We start from the raw sequence: 21,455 nt of genomic DNA on the forward strand, positions 1-21,455 counted from the left end.
GGGGGGGGGGGCATAGGGGGGGGGGAGTAAGGCCTGGGTGAAGCACGTCTCTGAACTCAGGTGCAGCAGAGATTAGAAAACGAGACGCAGCAAAACGAGTTGGCGGGTTTGAGGTCGTTTCCCTGCAGTGGCGTGGAGAAGCGACCACACACACCCCGAGGCTACATGTTCGACCTCGGCAATATTTCAGCAGCGTAATGGAAACGTAAGCGGCTGGATGAAGTATTTAAAGCACGCGTGTTTTTCTGTGTGTGGTTTCAGTGGAAGCAAACTGAAGGGTGAGCCACGTGTGTGTGTGTGCGTGTGTGTGTGTGTGTGTGTGTGAGTGTGTGTGTGTGGAGCTTTATGTAAGCAACCCGTCACATAAAAAAAAAAGAAGAAATGGCTTCCAGAGCATGTTTTGATATGTGGGCTTTATGTTCTCACCACAAACAACAAGTAGCAACAATATCATGTGCTTTTCATTCCAATAAATCTAAAAGTCTGTGAAACGTCTTGACGTTGAAGATGCGAGGTCTAAAAATACGTTTCCGTTTGCTTTGGAGAGAAACTGGAGACAGAAAATAGAAAGTGGTAAAGTTCTGCACTGTTGGAGAGCCCGAGGCCATATTGGTACTCGTATCCAACATGATTTCACTTTTCCAGGCATTTGATTGCTGCATGACATCAGTAAGTTCTGCTTCTATATTAGTCTTGTGATACAACTGTGTACCACAAGGTGGTGTCGTGAGTCACGACCGAAACACACAGTCTGTTATCAACAGCCTCTCTTGTTATATTTAAAGAGAATCAACAGATGAGAAAAATCTAAAAAGACAAAGACGAGGTGAATCTTCTGCGGATCGTTTCATCGGTCGCTGGCCTGACAGATTCTCATCAAACTGCAGTCTGGCGTCAAACACGGGGACGCGGCGAAGCGCCGGACAACACGAGTCCGTCCCCCCGAGGACACGGAGACGCCGGCGTGGGGAGAGAACACACCGCTTCTATTACACCCGCCTCTATTATCAGTAATCTGGGGTCTGGGCAGAGTCTTCACGTACAAACACTGCTGTTTACCCAGCGGACGCCTCTACGGTCAAACACGCCGCGCAACGCACACACACACACACACACACACACACACACACGGACACACGCCAGCCCACGCTGTGCAAATACACAAGTCATACGTACAATAACTGCCTCAGAAACAAGCAATCACAGTCTGACAGGCACACTCTCACACACACTCACACACTCAGAGAAGCACACACACACTTGACCCAGGCCATCAGAGAGACGCGCCGCAGCAGACGCCCACGTCCACAGTGTTTAATATCACAAACACATGGAGTCTAAATGACTCCAGCAATTGCTGTTTTTCATGCACGTATGAGTTCAAGCTCATTCTGCACGTCGCGGCGGCGCATTAGCAGATATCATTAGCATGTCTCTGTAATGTGGGGATCTAATGTGAGCCAGGAAGCTCCGTCTGGACCCGAGCTACGACTCTATTCACTGAAGTGGATTCCTGCCTCCGTGTGTGTGTGTGTGTGTGTGTGTGTGTGTGTGTACAGTATACTTATGCTAATACCATGCCGGTCATGAGGGATGTGTGTCTTTGTGTGCAGTTTTATTATGATGTCAGAAAGTGAGTGCTCCATCTCTGGGTGGAGGAGGAGGAGGAGAGGCCATTATGCAAAGAGATGCATAATGTGAGGTAAAGGGGGCATTAGACCCGGGACTCAGGTGGAGGACCGTGTGTGTGTGTGTGTGTGTGTGTGTGTGTGTGTGTGTGATACATCTTCTGAAGTCGTGACTGAAAAAACAAGGACAATGTGTGTTTGGATAAAATGAGTGAGATCTTTTGTCCATTGATTGTATTAACATAACAGCCTGCAGCCATAGGTCTGTATGATCCCTTTATTAACACACACACACACACACACACACACACACACACACACACACACACACACACACACACACACACACACACACACACACACACACACACACACACACACACACACACACACACACACACACACACACACACACACACACACACACACACATTCGCTTTAAATGGGACAGTTAGGTTTATAGCCAAACGATGTGCCTTAAAATGCTGCACACACACACAAACACACACACGTAAACAAACACACCACACACACACTCGCCCTCACCATGGCAACTGGTAAAAGGTCAGTATGAAAGGCGTCCAGGTTCGAGTGGCGGGACTTCTGAGGAGGCGAACGGCGAGCAAAGAGCAGGGAGGATGATGAGACGCTCTTCCTCACGCCGTGTGTGTGTGTGTGTGTGTGTGTGTGTGTGTGTGTGTGTGTGTGTGTGTGTGTGTGTGTGTGTGTGTGTTAGTTAATCGGAGTTGGTTCGTCCTGCAGCCTCACAATCGGCTCCCCAGGTTTCGTTCCTCTTCAGACGAGAGCAAACGATCACACACAACCTGTTTCACACAAAGTGAATAATAGTGCTGACTCAGCGCCGCCGGGCCGCCGGGCCAGCGCGAACGAGCCGAATGTCACTTTTCCATTTTTCCAAACGAGAGCGCTTCTGCCTCGGCGCTGCCAGACGATCGGCTCTGGCAGCGCCGCCGTCGTTTCATCGCCAAGCGTTTCCAGCAGCCGAGGAAATTAATTTGTTGGAGGCTGTGAGCTGGAGAGGCGGCGGTCCTGGAGAGGTCCTGGAGAGGTCCTGGAGAGGCGGCGGTCCTGGAGAGGTCCTGGAGAGGTCCTGGAGAGGCGGCGGTCCTGGAGAGACAGCGGTCCTGGAGAGGTCCTGGAGAGGCGGTGGTCCTGGAGAGGTCCTGGAGAGGCGGTGGTCCTGGAGAGGCGGCGGTCCTGGAGAGGCGGCGGTCCTGGAGAGGTCCTGGAGAGGTCCTAGAGAGGCGGTGGACCTGGAGAGGTCCTGGAGAGGTCCTGGAGAGGTCCTGGAGAGGCGGCGGACCTGGAGAGGTCCTAGAGAGGCAGTGGACCTGGAGAGGTCCTGGAGAGACGGCGGTCCTGGAGAGACGGCGGTCCTGGAGAGGCGGCGGTCCCGGAGAGACGACGGTCCTGGAGAGGTCCTGGAGAGGCGGCGGTCCTGGAGAGGTCCTGGAGAGGCGGCGGTCCTGGAGAGGTCCTGGAGAGGTGGCGGTCCTGGAGAGGCGGCGGTCCTGGAGAGATGGCGGTCCTGGAGAGGCGGTGGTCCTGGAGAGACGGCGGTCCCGGAGAGATGGCGGTCCTGGAGAGGCGGCGGTCCCGGAGAGGCGGCGGTCCCGGAGAGACGGCGGTCCTGGAGAGGCGGCGGTCCCGGAGAGACGGCGGTCCCGGAGAGGCGGCGGTCCTGGAGAGACGGCGGTCCTGGAGAGACGGCGGTCCTGGAGAGACGGCGGTCCTGGAGAGACGGCGGTCCTGGAGAGGCGGCGGTCTGGAGAGACAAGATGTTCCAAAGCGCGCTGCTTCCGCCATGTCTTTTCAAACGCCGTAATCACCCTCTTGCATTGCCATCCATCCTTTTCCTCCTCCCTCCATCCATCTTGGATGCTAATTAAGCAGGAGTCCCAGTGTGGAGCCTCCACCTGCCCGCTATCATCCATCCTCCTCTTCCTCACTAGAAAATGTCTTTGTGCTGACTCGGCGAGCAGCGGCGAGGAGACGGGAAACCAAACCAGAGAAGAAGAACGATGGAGAAACCATGTCGGTTCACACAGAAACGCTGTCCTGAGGATAAAACCACCAACTCTGGAGGAAACGCTCTGACGGCCTCCACTGAGCATGTGCACAAATACTAGCCACCCCGTTTCCATGGAGACGGGGCGTTTAGAAAAAGTTGCACTTTTAACTTGAAAAACGTGGTAAACTGGACCTAAGATGATCGTTTATATTCAGCCGACTGCAACGTTCTGCAAGGAACAGAGGAGGTGGAAGGCCCTCATCCTCCATCATCCTCCCTCATCATCCTCATCCTCCATCACCCTCATCCTCCATCATCCTCCCTCACCCTCATCCTCCATCATCTTCCCTCATCCTCCCTCATCATCCTCATCCTCCATCATCCTCATCCTCCCTCATCATCCATCATCCTCCCTCATCATCCTCATCCTCCCTCACCCTCATCCTCCCTCATCATCCTCATCATCCATCATCCTCCCTCATCATCCTCATCCTCCCTCACCCTCATCCTCCCTCATCATCCTCATCCTCCATCATCCTCATCCTCCCTCATCATCCTCATCCTCCATCATCCTCCCTCATCATCCTCATCCTCCCTCACCCTCATCCTCCATCATCCTCCCTCACCCTCATCCTCCCTCATCATCCTCATCCTCCATCATCATCCTCATCCTCCATCATCTTCCCTCATCATCCTCATCCTCCCTCACCCTCATCCTCCATCATCCTCCCTCACCCTCATCCTCCATCATCATCCTCCATCATCTTCCCTCATCCTCATTCTCCCTCATCCTCATCCTCCCTCATCCTCCCTCATCCTCCCTCATCCTCCGGTTCGTCTCTTTTAGGAAAAATTCTAAGTTTCCACAGCGCCTGTGAGGCGGCTGGTTGCCGTGGAAACCGTCACATAACTAACACCGACTGAAAAAGGTCAAAGCGCCTCGGTCAAGTCCGACCCGCCGGCACATGTGATTATGTGGAGTGTGTGTGTGTGTGTGTGTGTGTGTGTGTGTGTGTGTGTGTGTGTGTGTGTGTGTGTGTGTGTGTGTGTGTGTGTGTGTGTGTGTGTGTGTGTGTGAAACAGGAGGCCCTCTTGCCCCCCAGTGTACACTAAACACTCCCACACCTGCACCCTGCTCACTCTGAGCTCGTTAGCAGCAGATGGCGTGTGCGCGCACACACACACACACACACACACACACACACACACACACACACACACACACACACACACACACACACACACACACACACACACACACACACACACACACACACACACACACACACACAGGAATGTGGTAATAGGCCAATCTGCTGGTAATTGTCTGCATTGTAGGTGTTTGCTTAGGCCTCGACCTTTGACCTCGCCGAGGCCTTTCCACATCGACATAGTCCGGCTCGTTCCTCGACTGGATGCACGTGCACGTACGTGCACGCCCGCGTATTAACCCGTCCACGTGAGGACGAACCAGACGGCGGGACAAGACGTGGTTCCTCTCCCTCCCGGGCCGGTGCTCCAGACGTTCTTCTGGGCCTGTGATTGTTTACAAGCTTTCATACGAGACAAACTGGGACTTCTTCAAGTCCAAACAGCCGTTAATGTCACACCAGGAACCTGCATGTGTGCAATCTGTTATCACACTGATCTGCAATCACCTCAACCTGTTCCATGTGTGTGTGTGTTGTTTATTTACCGGGCCATGTCCCTGTTCCTGCCCCCCCCCCCCCCCCCCCGCTGCTCGCTGAAATAACATCCAAACGCCCCGGCGAGAGTCGAGCTGCACGACTGGCAGGTTTCATTCCAGCCTCTCCGGGTTCTGATGGCCTGAGAGAAGCTCAGGCGGCGACATTTCTTTACCAAGCTGTGTGTGTGTGTGTGTGTGTGTGTGTGTGTGTGTGTGTGTTGGCTGTCACGCCGCAAAACAGCAATACACCTTGTGCTCGCTCTCTTTCTCCTCCCATTGAAGCCGAGTGTCTCCCGCCCACAGGTTAAACAGCCCTCAGCCCTCCACCCTCCACCCTCCACCCTCCGCTAAGTCCCAGATTTGCGTGCGACGGGGGTCGACGCCACCGCCGGTGACGGAGGCTTTGATGAGCGCGGGCGTCTCGCCACGCCGTCCGACGGCCGGCTGGATCGTCTGTTTGACCTTCACGTGTTTGGAAGAAACTCCGGCGCTACGTCACCCGACTGCTCTGCTCCGAATCGTCAGGCCCCGGCTGTAAAAACACCCCGGACGCTACAGTTCACTGGAGTTTGCAACAGAAAGTTTCATTAAAATTGTCTTCATGTTGAGATTAGAAGTAAAATGTGTTTGGCTGTTTTCGTATAAGAACTTTTACTCTGTAGGATTTTGTGTCGTCTAGTTATAGTCAGTTAATTTAATCTGAAACTCGTCACACCAACTAGTGGAGGGAAGCGGTATTGCACCCAACAAGCTGAAGCGCTGAGCTTGATTCTGCTTATTGTTTCACCTAATTTTAAAAACGCTGCCATGCTTTTAAAAGCCGGTGCCTTTATTGTGGCGGTCTGATGACGGCGTTCAGCTTCTGTCTGTTTAGGAACAACGTGTCTCAAAGTGGCTCCAGAGCTTCACTCGTCTCTAAACTAAACAACTCGACCCAACAATTTTCCTGCCACAGACCGTCGTCCCTCCTGAAGACGTCCTCCGCCTCTGGACTGGCAGCGTTTTGACTTTGGGACGGAAAACGTCCACGTCCGTCAAACACGAGGACGAAATCTTTTAGCGCTCAAACTTTCCATTGTGTTTATGAACAGCTGCTCTGATTTTCACCACCTTTTCTCAATCAGTCGCCTCGCTGTGACCAGATGTTGCGCAACTAAATCAACGCCAGGCCTTTTCCATGCGTCGGTTCAAAACCTCAGATGTGACGCCTGCGTTTGTCCCGCGGGAACCGTAAAGCTAGAAGAAACAAAAAAAACTGCTTTGCATCTTTTAGCCATTTCCTCATCAGCCCTGGTGATCAGAGCCTATAAATAAAGCCGTTTATGCAAATGAACCAAACAATTAGAATAGAATCACTTCATTAAACGCGAAGCGCGGTGGCCCGGACGTTTCCAGTGAGGACGAGGTAATAGATTACAACTTGTAATCCAGAAGAATACATGCGTGACCCGCTGGGGCGACGGCAGGCTGGAGTGAAGGGAGAAACGGGGATTTCTATCAGCGTGCAGACTGGTCACACTCTGCAGTTTGCCTGCAGGCCACAGACGAGCTGCGGGACAAAGACAGACACCCAATAAGTCCCTGGAGGCCTTTGTTGGCCCAGATGGGGGGGGGGGGGGGGGGGGGGGGGGGGGCGCTTGCTGCGCAGCATTGGAATGAAGTGACTTAAAACAAAAGTGAAATGAGAAGCAGAGCAAGGCAGAGCAAGGCAGGGCCTCGGGGACGAGCTGGAGAGACGAGGACAGAGACGGGGAGTCGGTGGACAGAATCACTCATCGGGACTTTGCAAAGAGAAAAAAGGGAGAGGAAGGTGGAGGGAGAGGAAGGTGGAGGGAGAGGAAGGTGGAGGGAGAGGAAGGTGGAGATAGAGGAAGGTGTGAAAACGCGGAGAAGAGACGTTCACTGTGGTCTTCGTCTCCTGGGAGCACGAGGAAGGTGGAGGAAGAAGGTGGAGGACAAGGAAGGTGGAGGACGAGGAGGGTGGAGGACGAGGAAGGTGCACATTAGTGCAGTTCTATACTGTCCTACACTGTCCTACACTGTGTGTCCACATGTCCTCCCTGCAGAAAAACTCCAATCAGCCCCAGAAACAACTGCAACCTGCAACAAGGATCATCTTCATGAAGCACAACACAGTTAAATGTCCCAAAACCTCTACCACTGTACAACTAATCCACCTCTTGCAGACCAGATCAGGACCAGATCTGGTGGAGTTCCTGCACCAGAATTGACTTAAAGACGCCAGAACGCAGCGAGGCGCCGTCGTCTGCCGGCGGCCTGCAGCAGCTCCACTCTGCAATTTGTCTGGAATCATTTCTGCTGCGTTTTTGACCCGAACAAGAGCAGAAACAATCAATAAGCTAATAACTGCAGCAGATTTCAACCCGTTCTGACGGCACATCGACGTTCCGGGAAATTCACACGCCGCCGTCGTTTCTTCCGGGACGTTTCCAGGCGTCAGTGAGGAAACGTTAAATCATCTCGCCTCTGCTGGACCAGAATGAGACGATCTGGCGAAACTGAACGCCGTTGGCCCGCGTCTCTGCAGATCTCTGCATCGGGACTCGTGCTTTATGATTATCACCTCAACCCTGGCATTACACAGACGACAGGCTTTGCCTCCTCTGTCATTGGGCTCTGCAGCAGCGCCGGCCCACCGCAGCTTGTTCCGGGTTATTCTGGGAGACAAACACTCACTTGTGGTTCAGCCTGTGTCATTTTATAGGCTGGAATCAAGCTGAGCTCGGCTCGGAGGCCCGGACCGCCGGCCGGCCTGTAATCAGCACAGTGGCTGCAGCAGCAGAGTGTGTGTGAGACGGAGAGAGAGAGAGAGTGTGTGTGTGTGTGTGTGTGTGTGTGTGTGCGTCGTGCATTAAAGGGAACAAGGGCGAGCTCAGAGGGGATCAGAGGAAACGGGATCCGGAGGCGGTGGTTCTTGTAATTACAGAATTTGGGGATTTTCCTGAAAAAAGATTTTGTGTGTGTGTGTGTGTGTGTGTGTGTGTGTGTGTGTGTGTGTGTGTGTGTGTGTGTGTGTGTGTGTGTGTGTGTGTGTGTGTGTGTGTGTGTGTGTTGTAACGTGTTTGCGGTGTGTTGCCTCTTAAAGTCTGTTATAAAATTCACTGTGAAAGTTTGAGCATTTCTTTGTGGTTAATTATTCCTTTTGTTCTGTGTGGTTCTCCAACACGTGTGTGTGTGTGCGTGTGCGTGTGCGTGTGCGTGTGCGTGTGTGTGTGTGTTATTTAATACTTGTGGGGACTTTAATCCGTTTATACGCTCACATTACGACAATGTATTATACTTTACGTATCGTAAAAGTGTCAAAGTGTAAAGTCAACAAGTTGCTGAGTTCCTCAGTAGTTATTAGTTCACCACAGGAGATTCACATGCATCTTCATTCAGCCACATTTTAACTCGACTGAGCCGGATCGGCGAAATACAGTGATGAAAAGCTATAAATTTAAACCTTAAAGTTTATCTCTGCCGTGGTACGGAGGAAAACATTTTGCGAAAACGAAACAATTACAAGCAAAAAATGACTCCAATCTCCACATAAATTCAATTCTAATGAAACCCTGTGATGTAAAATACAATGAAGTGTCTTCTGGCTATTTCTTTTAATATGTTTTTACAAAGAACTCAATGTGTTTTTTGACATTTTTCCCATTTTCTTGGTGGTTCGGACGGATTGGAGCCTTTTGTGTGTGTGTGTGTGTGTGTGTGTGTGTTAGTGTGTGTGTGTGTGTGTGTGTGTGTGTGTGTGTGAGAGACGGACAGGATGACACACAGAGATATTGTGTTGGTCACTTGTTCTTTCTCTTCCTTCCCTCATTAAAACAGTGCAGGTTCTCCCTGACAACCTCAAATCAACTCAGACACACACACACACACCTACACACACACACACACACGCGCGTGCAGACGGGGCATATGTTAGCTGATTCACACACCAGCGTTACACTAACATGTCGCCCCCGGACCAGCTGCTCCCGCTCACCTTCTTCCACTCTAACGTCTCTGCTTCCCACTCGATCCTCACAAATCTGCATTTTTTAACGTTTTATTTGAAAGAAGTTGCTCATTAAGTCGTATAGTCTCTCTGAGAGAGAGAGAGAGAGAGACAGAGAGAGAGAGAAGACATGGTGCCGGCCACGCTGGACTCCTGCTCCATTCTTGTTAAATCTAATTAAAATCACTCAGAAGCGACACGCAGGTGATTTTCTTCGATGGGTTTTTAATGGACTTAACGGCGGCGGCGGTGTGGGAGTGGTGAACGAGTGTGTGAGTGACGGCGGGAGGCCAGACGCACGACATCCTGCAAACCCGCGACATATGGTCGTTTGTTAGCCGCGCCCCGGATTAGCATGCACATATTTTCACATTTAAGCTAAATAATCTTGTTTGCGAGACGATGCAAGACGACGACGTCAATTAAAGACACGGTTCAGAGTTTTCCAGCGGCGGAGCACCGGCGCCACTTTTTTAAAGGACGAGTACAAGTGGGAGTACTGACCTTCAGGTACTTGCTGATACTTGCTGGTACTTATTAAATACCATGAAGCCTTATTTATACTAGACAGAGTCGCCTTGCCATGCGGGACGGAGGTCGCTGGCGTCTTGTGCCACTAGGTGGTGTCGTGAGTCGCTCAGTCCAGGAAGAAGAGAAACTGAACTAAAACTCAACATTATCTGGTAACAGTCTTTTCAAGCTGATTGGCCGCGAGCGTTTCCCTCCCAGGCTGCTGCTTGGCGCCGCGCCAGCCGCCGACGCGGCCGCCATGTTTGCCGCTTGATCCCAGATGAAATGTTGTGACTGGCCGCGAGCCAGAACTTGTGTTTTCCATCAACGCAGACAACGGGAGGAGGCGGCGCCACCAGATACGGGGTTCTCTCTTGGAGGGAGGACGTCTGTTCCTCCACGGATCAAGAACTGGATGTTAAAACAACCACTTCAAAGCAAGAAGCTCCGAAAACACACCAATATAAACACATGAATATAAACATGAATATAAACATGAATATATTGCTCAACGTCTGCAGCTACACTTCGTTGGTCAATCTCCTTTCTGTCTGTTGTCTTTAGGCTATATGCTATATGGGGGTGTGTGTGGGGGGGGTGTCAGGTGGGGGTGGGGGGGTGTCAGGTGGGGGTGGAAGCGGCCATCCGTCCCAACAGGAAGTAATAAGTAATGTGTTCACTCCTGGCGAGGAAAACCTGCCGCCGCCATCGACTTCTGAGCTTCAGAGCTTCAGAGGTGTGTGTTGATGGGGGGGGGGGGGGGGTAGCCTGTAGCCTGTGGGCACCAAGCACCACACACTGATCACCAACGAGTGTGTGTGTGTGTGTGTGTGTGTGCAGCCATCTATCACTGTGACAGGCCGCTGTGTGTTTACTTAATGATGTGGGGGTTTATTTATGAAGTGATGGCCGACGTGTGGGATGGAGGGAGAGACAGTGGAGGGTGGGTGGATGAGGGGGGGGGGGGGTTATTGAGACAGCCCGAGGATGTGACATTAAAATATCATCAAGGTGATGGATGTCCACACACACAACATTAGAGAGAAGTACAAAAAACAGCTGCGCAACGGATGACAAGTCGTATCTGGACTCGTGTGAGAGTTTCATAATGGCTTGGAGTGTGTGTGTGTGTGTGTGTGTGTGTGTGTGTGTGTGTGTGTGTGTGTGTGTGTGTGTGTGTGTGTGTGTGTGTGTGTGTGTGTGTGTGTGTGTGTGTGTGTGTGTGTGTGAGCTTGGATTCTCTGACTCCTGTGTTCATTAAAGTGTCGCATGTGCTGCCACTGTTGTTTACGATTCACAGGGTAATGAGTTGAAGATAAGATGCACGAGTTTGCGTGCGTGTGTGTGTGTGTGTGTGTGTGTGTGTGTGTGTGTATCTGGCTCATTGTGGCATCAGTCTTTGTGGCTGGTTGAGTCACACACACGTAGTCAGATATAAAGCAGGATTCCATCATAATAAACAGGCCATCAGGCGACACACACACACACACACACACACACACACACACACACACACACACACACACACACACACACACACACACACACACACACACACACACACACACACACACACACACACACACACACACACACACACACACACACACACACACACACACACACACACACACACACACACACAATGGATCCGTCACCAGAACTCACTGGATTTTCACTAAAGGCTGATAATCACAGTGAGATGAAAGCCAAGAACAGAACAAACGTAGATGTAAAGTAAACCTTAACAGTAATAAAAAGTTCCCTCTGGACCTGGCTGGTCAGTAAAAACCACACAATGACGTCAAAACGTCCCAATCAGAGCTTTTCTGGGACAAAAACCTTCATAAAAGTGAAGAAAGAGTGAATTCACTCTGAGATACAAGAAAAAAAGTCAAACTTCTTTTTTTCCCTTAATAAACCAGTGAGTGGGGTTAATTCAGGTGAGTTTATTAAAAGTCTCTCACTCTGGGGGACGTGTTGGACACTGTCCCGTCCCGTCCCGGAGAACAAAGACGTCACTCGGCTTAATTGGCCGTTAGTTTGTAGAGAAACCGGTGTGACGGATCCCCTGGCAGGGAAGATGGAAGAAGAGGGTCAAAATGGAGAAAGAAGGAAGGAGGGAGGGAGGGAGGGAGGAGGGAGGGAGCGAGGGAGGAGGGAGGAGGTGAAGTCGTTCTGCTTCAGCCGCAGACAGAAACCAGGAGAGTCACACCCCGACATAGAGCTGCGGCGGCAGATCAGACGAGAGGAAGAATAAATAGAGACACGAATATCGTAACCAGCTTTTTGTTTATGTCAGCGCAGGTTAGCGTGTTTTACACGCACACACACACACACACACACACACACACACACACACTCATGTTCTCGGTCACAGCCACTCAGAGGAAGGACGGCCTTGTGTGATGAGCTTCGCCACGCGGAGGAAGAAAAGCTTTTCAAACATTCGAGGCTCCAGAGAAGCCGGAGTATAAAAGAGCGGCGGCGGCAAAAAGGCTGATCAAACAAGGCCGGCGAGAGCGAGAGAGCGAGGGAGCGAGAGAGCGAGGGAGCGAGAGAGCGAGGGAGCGAGAGAGCGAGAGAGCGAGAGAGCGAGAGAGCGAGTCACACGTTCAAGTGGGTGTTGGAATAACGACACCAGGGGATTCGTCTGCTGCAGATCGTCGGCTCGAACACGACGACTCACCGTCACTTCTGCCGTCATTAAAGTCAAACATCCATTTAAAAGGCAGGAAATCATTAAAAATGTATAAAAAAAGAAGAAGAATATCTGGAGCAGTTAAAGTGAAGTCAAGTGTTCGTGATGCTGAACTTCAGTTAAAACTTCTCTGATATGGACGAGATCACGTGAAAGACAAACCTGGTGGATGGACGACTTCTTATCAGCATTATTGATTTAAAGAATTGGATTTCAAAGTGTATTTAACACATTTGGAAGGATTATTAAGAGTCTCTGACACCGAAACATAAGATATGTCAGTGTCTCTGACACAATGGTAAAGGCGCTCGTTAAGCAGTCAGTATTATTGACATCAGGACCGTAAAGCATATTTTAATGGCTTCTTAAATGTTTCCGTCTTCTTTTCCTCCTCTGAACTGACGTAAGATCTATCGCGGTCGCCGCCATCTTGGATGTTTTGCGCTCAGCAGCTGAACATGTCGACTTGAAACACTGGTTTTAAAAACTGAAGAACCTTTGACATCTGGCTCAGGACTAATATATCTTTATAACGGTGTGAAGACACTGTCGTGTCTCGATGTGGGAACGGGAGAACCTCGCCTGGAGTGATGCGTTCAGGAGCATCACGTAAAAACGCCTTCTGATGAGACTTTAAATGAGAAACATGATTAAGATATGACTGACAGTCATTAGAGAGCTGGAACGTGTAGAGAAGACGACCATTCTTCACCAGAATAAACAGCCACACGATGTCATATTAAATATATATGCACATATACTGGATATATGGAACATATATAACACATCAGTTAGAAATAATATGTCTTATATATTTGGACGTTTGGTTTGTGTTTTCGTGTTAAAGGACTGGAGGCGTCACAATTCACACGTGTTTTATCACCGCCGCCTCTTTTTCTTTATATACTTCCTCAGTGTGTTACTGTCTTTGTGTTTCTATTTGCACCGCGCGTGTGTGTGTGTGTGTGTGTGTGTGTGTGTGTGTGTGTGTGTGTGTGTGTGTGTGTGTGTGTGTGTGTGTGTGTGTGTGGTGTTTCATTATCGGTCTCCTCGGGGGGGCCAGCCCACGCTGGGCGACCGTCACTTTTTTGGGCTGAAGACTCAGGATCCGATCAGAAGGCAGCGCCTCTCGCTCGCTGCGCTTTTAATTGCATCAGACCTCCGGCGCCGCGCGGCGCGGCACGGGGAGCGCCAAAGCCCCTCTGGGCCTGGAACACGGCGGCCGCGGCGTCCCGGCTGGTTCGCTGCTCAATAAACGCAATAAGCGCGGCGGCGAGCTCAGCAGGACGTCGGTGCGTCAGGTGAGCGGCCGTGAATCCGTCCCGTATTTCCCAGAAGCCTCGGCTTCTCTCTCGGTGCCGTCGCTACTTCATGAGAAGTAAATCCGGCTCGGGGGGGAAAATGCTTTTGCGAACACGCGGGTTGAGATTCAGCTGTTTTGATTTGGTCTCCGGTTCCCGCCATTGAAGAAGATACGGTTTTCAAACGCTCATCGATTTGCCGCGGTGGATTCTGGACTAAGCGGAGGCAAATGACATGAGGCGGCGGCGGCGGCGGCCATGACGGTCGGGCTCTTTTGAGGCAAAACGAGAGGAAGAAGAAGTGAGAAAAAGAAGTGGAGCCGAGCCGAAGCAGGTGGGAGGACAGAAATGTCAGCGGTCTAATAGCTCTCTGCATAAACTAAATGAGCAGGAGCGCCGGCGCCACCTCCTCGCCACCTCCTCGCCACACGGCTCCGGGAAATGTTAACAAGAGCTGGAAATAGCAGGACAGAGGCGGGAGACGAGGCGTCCGTCTGACATTTCAGTCCTTGAGGGACCTGCCGTCTCCTCGGGACGTCCTCCGTCAACACTCACCCTCTGCGGGTCCAGCTCCAGGAAGCGCCGCCGCGCCGCGTCCAGCTCGTCGTAGCCCGGCGCCGCGCGCGGCTGCTGGTACTCCCGCCGCGGTCCCTGGACACGATCGTCACTGCGGGGACAAATAGAGACAATCAGGACCAACAGAGACAATCAGGACCAACAGAGACAATCGGGACAAACGGGGACAATCTAGCAAAAAGGGAGACAATCAGGACCAACAGAGACAATCAGGACCAATAGAGACAATCAGGACCAACAGAGACAATCAGGACCAACAGAGACAATCAGGACCAACAGAGACAATCAGGACCAATAGAGACAATCAGGACCAATAGAGACAATCAGGACCAACAGAGACAATCAGGACCAACAGAGACAATCAGGACCAATAGAGACAATCAGGACCAATAGAGACAATCAGGACAAACGGGGACAATCAGGACAAACGGGGACAATCAGGACAAACAGATGTCACTGACACCACCTCCATCACGTCCACTGGTGTCTCATGCGTCCCCCCCCCCCCCCCCCCCCGAGAGGAAACGACCTCCAGGTTCCAGAGAAAAGAACAAACCAGTCAAACTTCCGTCACTCCAAGAAAAGACGAGTGCGACTCAACAGGAAGACGTTTCCACCCTGAACTTCTCTTAAATCCACGACTGCAGTGACAAAACCTCGACAGGCCTGACAGGCAGACGGATCAGATCCACAAAGCTCTGCCTCCGAGGAGACATCCACACCTCCACTCAACCTCCTGCAGCTGACAAGGTGGAGGAGGAGGAGGAGGAGGAGGAGGAGGAAGAGGAGGATGTGTCTTTTCTTATGAGGGTCTCATCACATGAGGACGGACACGTCGAGGCTCGACCTCTAAAATAACCAGGAGGTGAAAGTGAAGAATAAGAAGAACATATGAGGAGAATATATAAGGAGAATATATGATACCTCACAGGGACGTGAGGCTCCGCCCACACGGGGACACACCTGATCCAGGTGCAGCCTGACCTGCAGGCATCGACCGTCCTTCATTAGTGACACACGTTGAAACTTCAGCTTTCATTAGAAGTGTGTGTTTCTGTCGGAATAAAGTTATTCTCCTGACGTTTTGTCGCACGCGTCAGGATCTGGAGGATAAATTCAACAACCTACGTTTACCTTCAGCTGTCGTTTTAATTTCTGCTGAATCTTGGCGTGACTGGAGGAGCGTATGGCAGGAAAACCTGGCAGGGTACTGTATATTTTAGAATCTGATCTTGTTATTTCCAGCTCGGCTCCGAGGGTAAAGCTGAAACGCAGTGTGTGCAAACAAGTGCGTCCATTTAAATTTGTATTTTAATACATCTGCATGTTAATCTGCACGAATTGATGACTTTTATAACCATTTAATCATTTATTAACAACGGGTGACTGCTCAAAATGTAGTAATGAGTAAGAATCAGCTCAGCTAATCCCAGATAATCTCAGAGTTTAACATTTCAATGACAAAAAAAGACTTTGCATGTATTATTTTCACAGTAATAAATCATTTATGTATTTTACATCTTTGTTCATAGAGTTAAAGTTCAGTAAGAGTAAAATTGGAATTTTTCTGCACTAATTGCAGTTGCTTTCTGAAAATAGACATTTTCATCGTCACCACTGCAGAGAAAAGTTTAAATTTGAAGGTTATTACGTCACGACTTTAGCGGAGCCGCCGCCGCCGCTAATCGCCGCCGCCGCCACGTCGGTGTCACGGCCGCTTCGGACGCACGGCTAATCAATACTAATCTCCACTTCCCCTCACGAGTCCGGCGGACAACTTCCCCATTCAGATATTCACACTTAATCTGCTGAATTATTTATTCATCCACTTGCTTTTTATGACCCCCCCCCCCCTTCACACAAACAGACAAACCCTGGGAGAACGCCTGCACGCAGCCAAGTTGCTGGATTTATTTATTTATTTCCCCTCTCCACGCCGCCTCTCTTCCAGAGATCCCATTAGCCAATCCCGCGGCCCGTAATTAGGCCTGCCATTTTGATTGAGCGTGCGTGTCGCTCTCCAAATGAAACAACACTGTAATTATCTCATTATGCCGCGGCCTCCATCACTGACATCGCCAAATATTATCATATTAATGGCTGAAGACAGAAGCTGATGCTGGATGAGACGTGGGGGGGGAGGGGGGGGGGGGGGGGGGCACCAGGACTAAATCTGACGTATAGCTGTTAGAAGGCGAGGACTAAACAAAGCGTCAATCAGCCGTTACTTCGTCCGCAGGCTGACGCGGCGGTGAAACGAGAGCAGGCGAACCGGAGGAGGCTGCAGGTGGAGGACGACGAGACGCCGGGGCGGGAAATGAAAGAGGGAGATGACGAGGAGACAGAATGAGAGCAAAACGGCAACAGATAGACTCAAGATGGAGGCGTTGGAAGGGGGCGAGCGAGGGAGCGGTAGAACAGAGGTGAGAGAGCAGAGGGAGGAGAGCCGGCGTCCCGCGGAGCTGGCCGGTGTGAGGGCGGGCTAATTAGGAGGTGTTAGCGCCGCCGGCGGCTTCTCGCCGCGGCCGGCTGATTTAAACACAAGGCGCCGGGGGCGGGTTGTTCTCCGCCGCCTGCGCTGGAGGTGAAGCACACCTCAAAGTGCTCCGGCAATGTTTGGCTTCCCGGTGCATTGTGGGGGAAAAACCGCTTCATCCTCCGGCAGGAGTTCGAGATCCCGCTGCAACCGGACGGAGTAAAGCCGGCGGCATCCACCCAAACACACAACATGGTGGTGTAAACGATGTAAAATCAACCAAATAGTGACAAAACCAAGACTTTTCTGTCATTTACGGCTAAAATATCTGCTGAAGTGGATTAATGCATGTGTGCAATACCAGTTTATACCACAAGATGGTGTCTGGAGTTTCTATAGTATCGATGTCATCCGAATGAACAAGAGAAGAAGTCGTTAGGAAAGTGAAAAAGCAAGTAAAGAATGAACGTTTCAAGGGAAGTTTTCACGTTTTCATCTCATAAAAATGTCCCGTTTACACGCTAACGTTTTGAAAATGATAAATGGGGGGTGGGGGTGGGTGGGTGGGGGGGGGGGGGCATGTAATCCTCAAACCCGCTCACAGACGTGTCGCCCTGTTCCTCCCCTCTCCGAACGCCGCGTTGCTTCTTCACTTCCTCCGTCGCTCTCCGGCCTCCCGCTCCCCCTTTCATCTCCCCGCTCCCCCTTTCATCTCCTGGCTCTTGTGTTTCTTGCCGCGGCTACAAACGCCGCCTCGCGGCTAATAAAGTTTGACAAGCATAGCTAACCTTTTTTCTCCACAGGTCAGCGTCTCGCGCCGCTCTAATCGAATGTGACGCTCGTCACGGCGAACACCTGCCAGAGGAGGCCTAATGAAAATGTCCGACGGTAAATTAGGCAGCCGGAGCTGGAAGTCCACCGTTGAGGCCTTGACAGGAAGCGGCGGGGGGGCGTGGGGGGGGGGGGGTACACACAGGCTACACATCAATACAAGAACAATCACCTTGAGAAACATGGAGGAATATATATCAGCTCCACGGTTTCACACCGTCTCCCTCATGTATCATGAATTAACTTTGTTCTTTCTTCAGCCGCATCATTAAAAATGAACCGAGTCCAAAAACAGACGTGGCGTTTAGACAAAACAGACAAATGGGCGAGCGAGGCCCCTCCCACTTTCCCCCCGCGCACCTCAGCAGACCACACACGGGACGGTTGCTAGGTTACGCCGGGCTTCCTCACTGAAGTATTACATGTGGGTGGCAGCATGTGTGTGTGTGTGTGTGTGTGTGTGTGTGTGTGTGTGTGTGTGTGTGTGTGTGTGTGTGTGTGTGTGTGTGTGTGTGTGTGTGTGTGTGTGTGTGAATGAGAGGCGAGGAGGCTTCGACCTCCGCATGTGTTTCAACAGATGCACGGACTTTGTGAATGAGCGCCGCCGTCCAACGCCACAGGTGGCGGCGTGAGCGAGGGAGGCGACGAGACGAGGGTGTGAACGACGTCACCGGGGGTCGTCTTCGCTGTTTGAACGGAAAAAAGAAGGGAAAGTCCGGCTCGTTACAAGCCGACGTCACAACGTGGAGCGAGGGAACGGCGGCGAGGAGCTCGTTCATGTTCACTTCAGGTTCATCCGTCGTCGTTTTCCCCGCTGATGGTGCGACAGGAGGCGGAGCCCCGATTCTACGTCTTTGTTGCTCTTATTTATCGTCGTTTGTGGGGCCCGTCTTTCTCCGACAGCTGTTTGGACAAACGACCTATCAGATGATTTAAACTACGACTATTTCCTCTTAATTGATCTTGAAATAAAGTCAATAAAATCAGTGTTTTAGTGTTTTAGAGGAAACGTCCCGGTAATGAAGGAGCAGCACTAAAGTGGTCCAGCAGCTCTGTCAGCCTGGACAATTATCCTCCTCCGTTTCTTCTTCTTCTTCTTCTTCTCCTCCTCCATCCTGGCTCTCCTTCCTCCGTCTGTCGCCTCCCTCCACCTCCATCTGCCTCGTCTCCACGTCCAGCCTCCCTCCTCTCGTCTTCCCTCCTTAGCGTGGCCCGTCTTCTTGCACATGGGAGACGACGCCATTGGAGACGCTCCGGGACGCCGTCCTCAAGGAGGCGCCGTGGAGACGAGCTGCAAAGTCTTCCTGTAGCACAAGACCGTCTCTCCAGACGGTCGACGCTCCACATTCACACTGGAACTCGTTCAAACTCCAACCGAACTGAACCGAGGGCAGAACCTCGTGCTGCTGCACCTGGACTCTACATGACGCGGATCTATGTACTAGTGTAGATATAGATATATATATGTAGATACGGATCAACAAGAGACACAAAGTGTATTTTCATAACCAGTTCACCAGTGGATCTTATGTATAAAACTCGTCCATGAAGATCTGAGAGACGTTAAAGAGTGACGGAGGTGAAACACAGAGTGGCATGAATCATGCATGTCGTTTCTGACGTGGTGCAGCAGGAGGGTGGAGCAGCAGGAGGGTGGAGCCGCAGGAGGGTGGAGCAGCAGGAGGGTGGAGCAGCAGGAGGGTGGAGCAGCAGGAGGGTGGAGCCGCGGCACCATGTTTAATGCATCGTCCTGTTTGGCAGGCCGTGAATGCAGATATGAGGAAACACTCTCTCGCTCATGCCAGGGAGGTCACGGTCACTGACCTTGTGCACGCACACACACACACACACACACACACACACACACACACACACACACACACACACACACACACACACACACACACACACACACACACACACACGTATCTCTACCAGCGAGTGTCACACACACGTATAAACACAGAAACGTGTTGGAATCAGAAGCAGCAGCTGAATGTGAATAACTTGAGGTCTGGTTCTCACGCCGCCGCCTCTCACCTGTCTGTCGCCGGCGGTGGGCGGGGCTTGTTGACCTTGGCGTAGAGCCCGTCCAGCTCGTCGGCGGACGCCAGAGGCGGGTTGGCCGGCGACGGCGTGCGGGCCAGGTACGACTGCGGCGACGGCGGCGTGCGGAAGTTGTTGATGCGGGCGTAGTTTGGGTCGCTGTCGTCGTCTTCCATGTCGGGCGTGGCGCGGCCAGGCCGCACCTCGGCGTACCGCCGGTCCATGTCGGGCGTGGCGTGGCCGGGCCGCACCTCGGCGTACCGCCGGTCCATGTCGGGCGTGGCGTGGCCGGGGCGGACCTCGGCGTACCGCCGGTCCATGTCGGGCGTGGCGTGGCCGGGCCGCACCCCGGCGTACCGCGGGTCGTAGCTGAGGAAGACCAACAGGAAACGTTGCCTTTGACCCGCTGCTGCACAAACATCGTAGTTCTAAGAAGGTGAAGACGGATCCCGGCGCCGCGGCCGGTGGCGTTAAAGCGGCGGCGGCGGCGGGAGGAAGTGACAGGATGATTCACAGCTCGTCAGGGAAGCTGAAGCAGCCTGTCACTGCTCTTCACCGCCGTGACGGATGAACGTCAAACTTTCTTCATAGAGAGGACATCAGATAACTTGTATTAGAATTCAAAGCTCTCTCTCTCTCCCCCCTCCCTCCCTCCCTCCCTCTCTCTCTCCCTCCCTCCCTCCCTCCCTCCCTCCCTCGCTCACCCGTCCAGCCGTCCCGGGAGTCGGTCCAGCTCCTCCTCACTCAGAGCCTCCAGTTTGTTCTTGGACGATTTCGCTGCATCTTTGCTCTTGTCTTCTTTCTTCCTGCCAAACCTGGACAACACAGAGGACACGTGAGGACATGGTAAGACACGTTAGGACACAATAAGACACGTTAAGACACGATAAGACACGTGAAGACACGATAAGACACACTAGGACACGTCAGGACTTTCCCCTGGACGCCAGGCAGGCTGCCAGCAGACTGTCCCCCGACGTCCCACTCATGTTTATATCCTGTTTTTTAATTCCAGCAGCAGCAGCAGAGAGGACCCGCCGCCCCTGGAGGGTCCCTGAAGCCTCAGCAGGGACTTTATTGGCCAACAAACATTGCAAATGTGCAATAATGTTGAGAAAATGAGTTTTGTCTCAGCGGCTAATTCAAATGAGGCAGAAATGTGTTGCTGCTACGGATGAAAAAGAGTAAAATGTGATTTCAAACTGTTGAATGCGTCGTAATCAGACACTTGTTCTGATGAAAACGACGTCCTCAAGATTAAAACATTTACAATAAAACACAACAGGAGAGAAAAACAAAAAAATGGAAATTTGCACACGAAGGGAAATATAACAGTGAAATGTAACAGTGAGTCGTGTTTTACTATTAAAATGCAAATTTAAGAGGACGAGAACTGAGTTTGTGTGAATTTTATTTGTTCAGAGGTTCAGTTACTAAGACAATAATTGAAATGTGTGCAGTTTGCATGCGCCGTGGCAGGAAAGTTGTTTTAAAGTGAGGCGGTTGTCATGGGAACCGACAAAGAAACTAAAGTTTGGTGTTTTTATTTTAAAACATGGAGTCAGAGGGTCAGGGAGAACATTGAACCGCCGGCCGCCATTAACAGACTTTCTGCTCGTGTTACACACACACACACACACACACACACACACACACAC

At 51.6% G+C, this 21,455-nt stretch overlaps 1 protein-coding gene across 1 annotated transcript in view; it reads right to left on the reverse strand.

Annotated features, from left to right (window-relative positions):
• LOC308148207 (uncharacterized protein) overlaps positions 1-20,786 on the reverse strand; it is a gene marked incomplete at its 5' end in the record, with an annotated part of 34,740 nt that extends 13,954 nt beyond the window's left edge. The window contains 4 exons of the mRNA XM_080521651.1: positions 14,424-14,535; positions 19,792-20,166; positions 20,502-20,612; positions 20,731-20,786. Coding sequence (XP_080377777.1) covers positions 14,424-14,535; positions 19,792-20,166; positions 20,502-20,612; positions 20,731-20,786 — 654 coding nt within the window. The remainder of the gene's footprint in view (positions 1-14,423; positions 14,536-19,791; positions 20,167-20,501; positions 20,613-20,730) is intronic.
• Positions 20,787-21,455: the final 669 nt, after the last annotated feature.

Source organism: Blennius ocellaris, assembly GCF_963422515.1.
Source record: "Blennius ocellaris genome assembly, contig: SCAFFOLD_174, whole genome shotgun sequence".
Lineage (NCBI taxonomy): Eukaryota > Metazoa > Chordata > Actinopteri > Blenniiformes > Blenniidae > Blennius > Blennius ocellaris.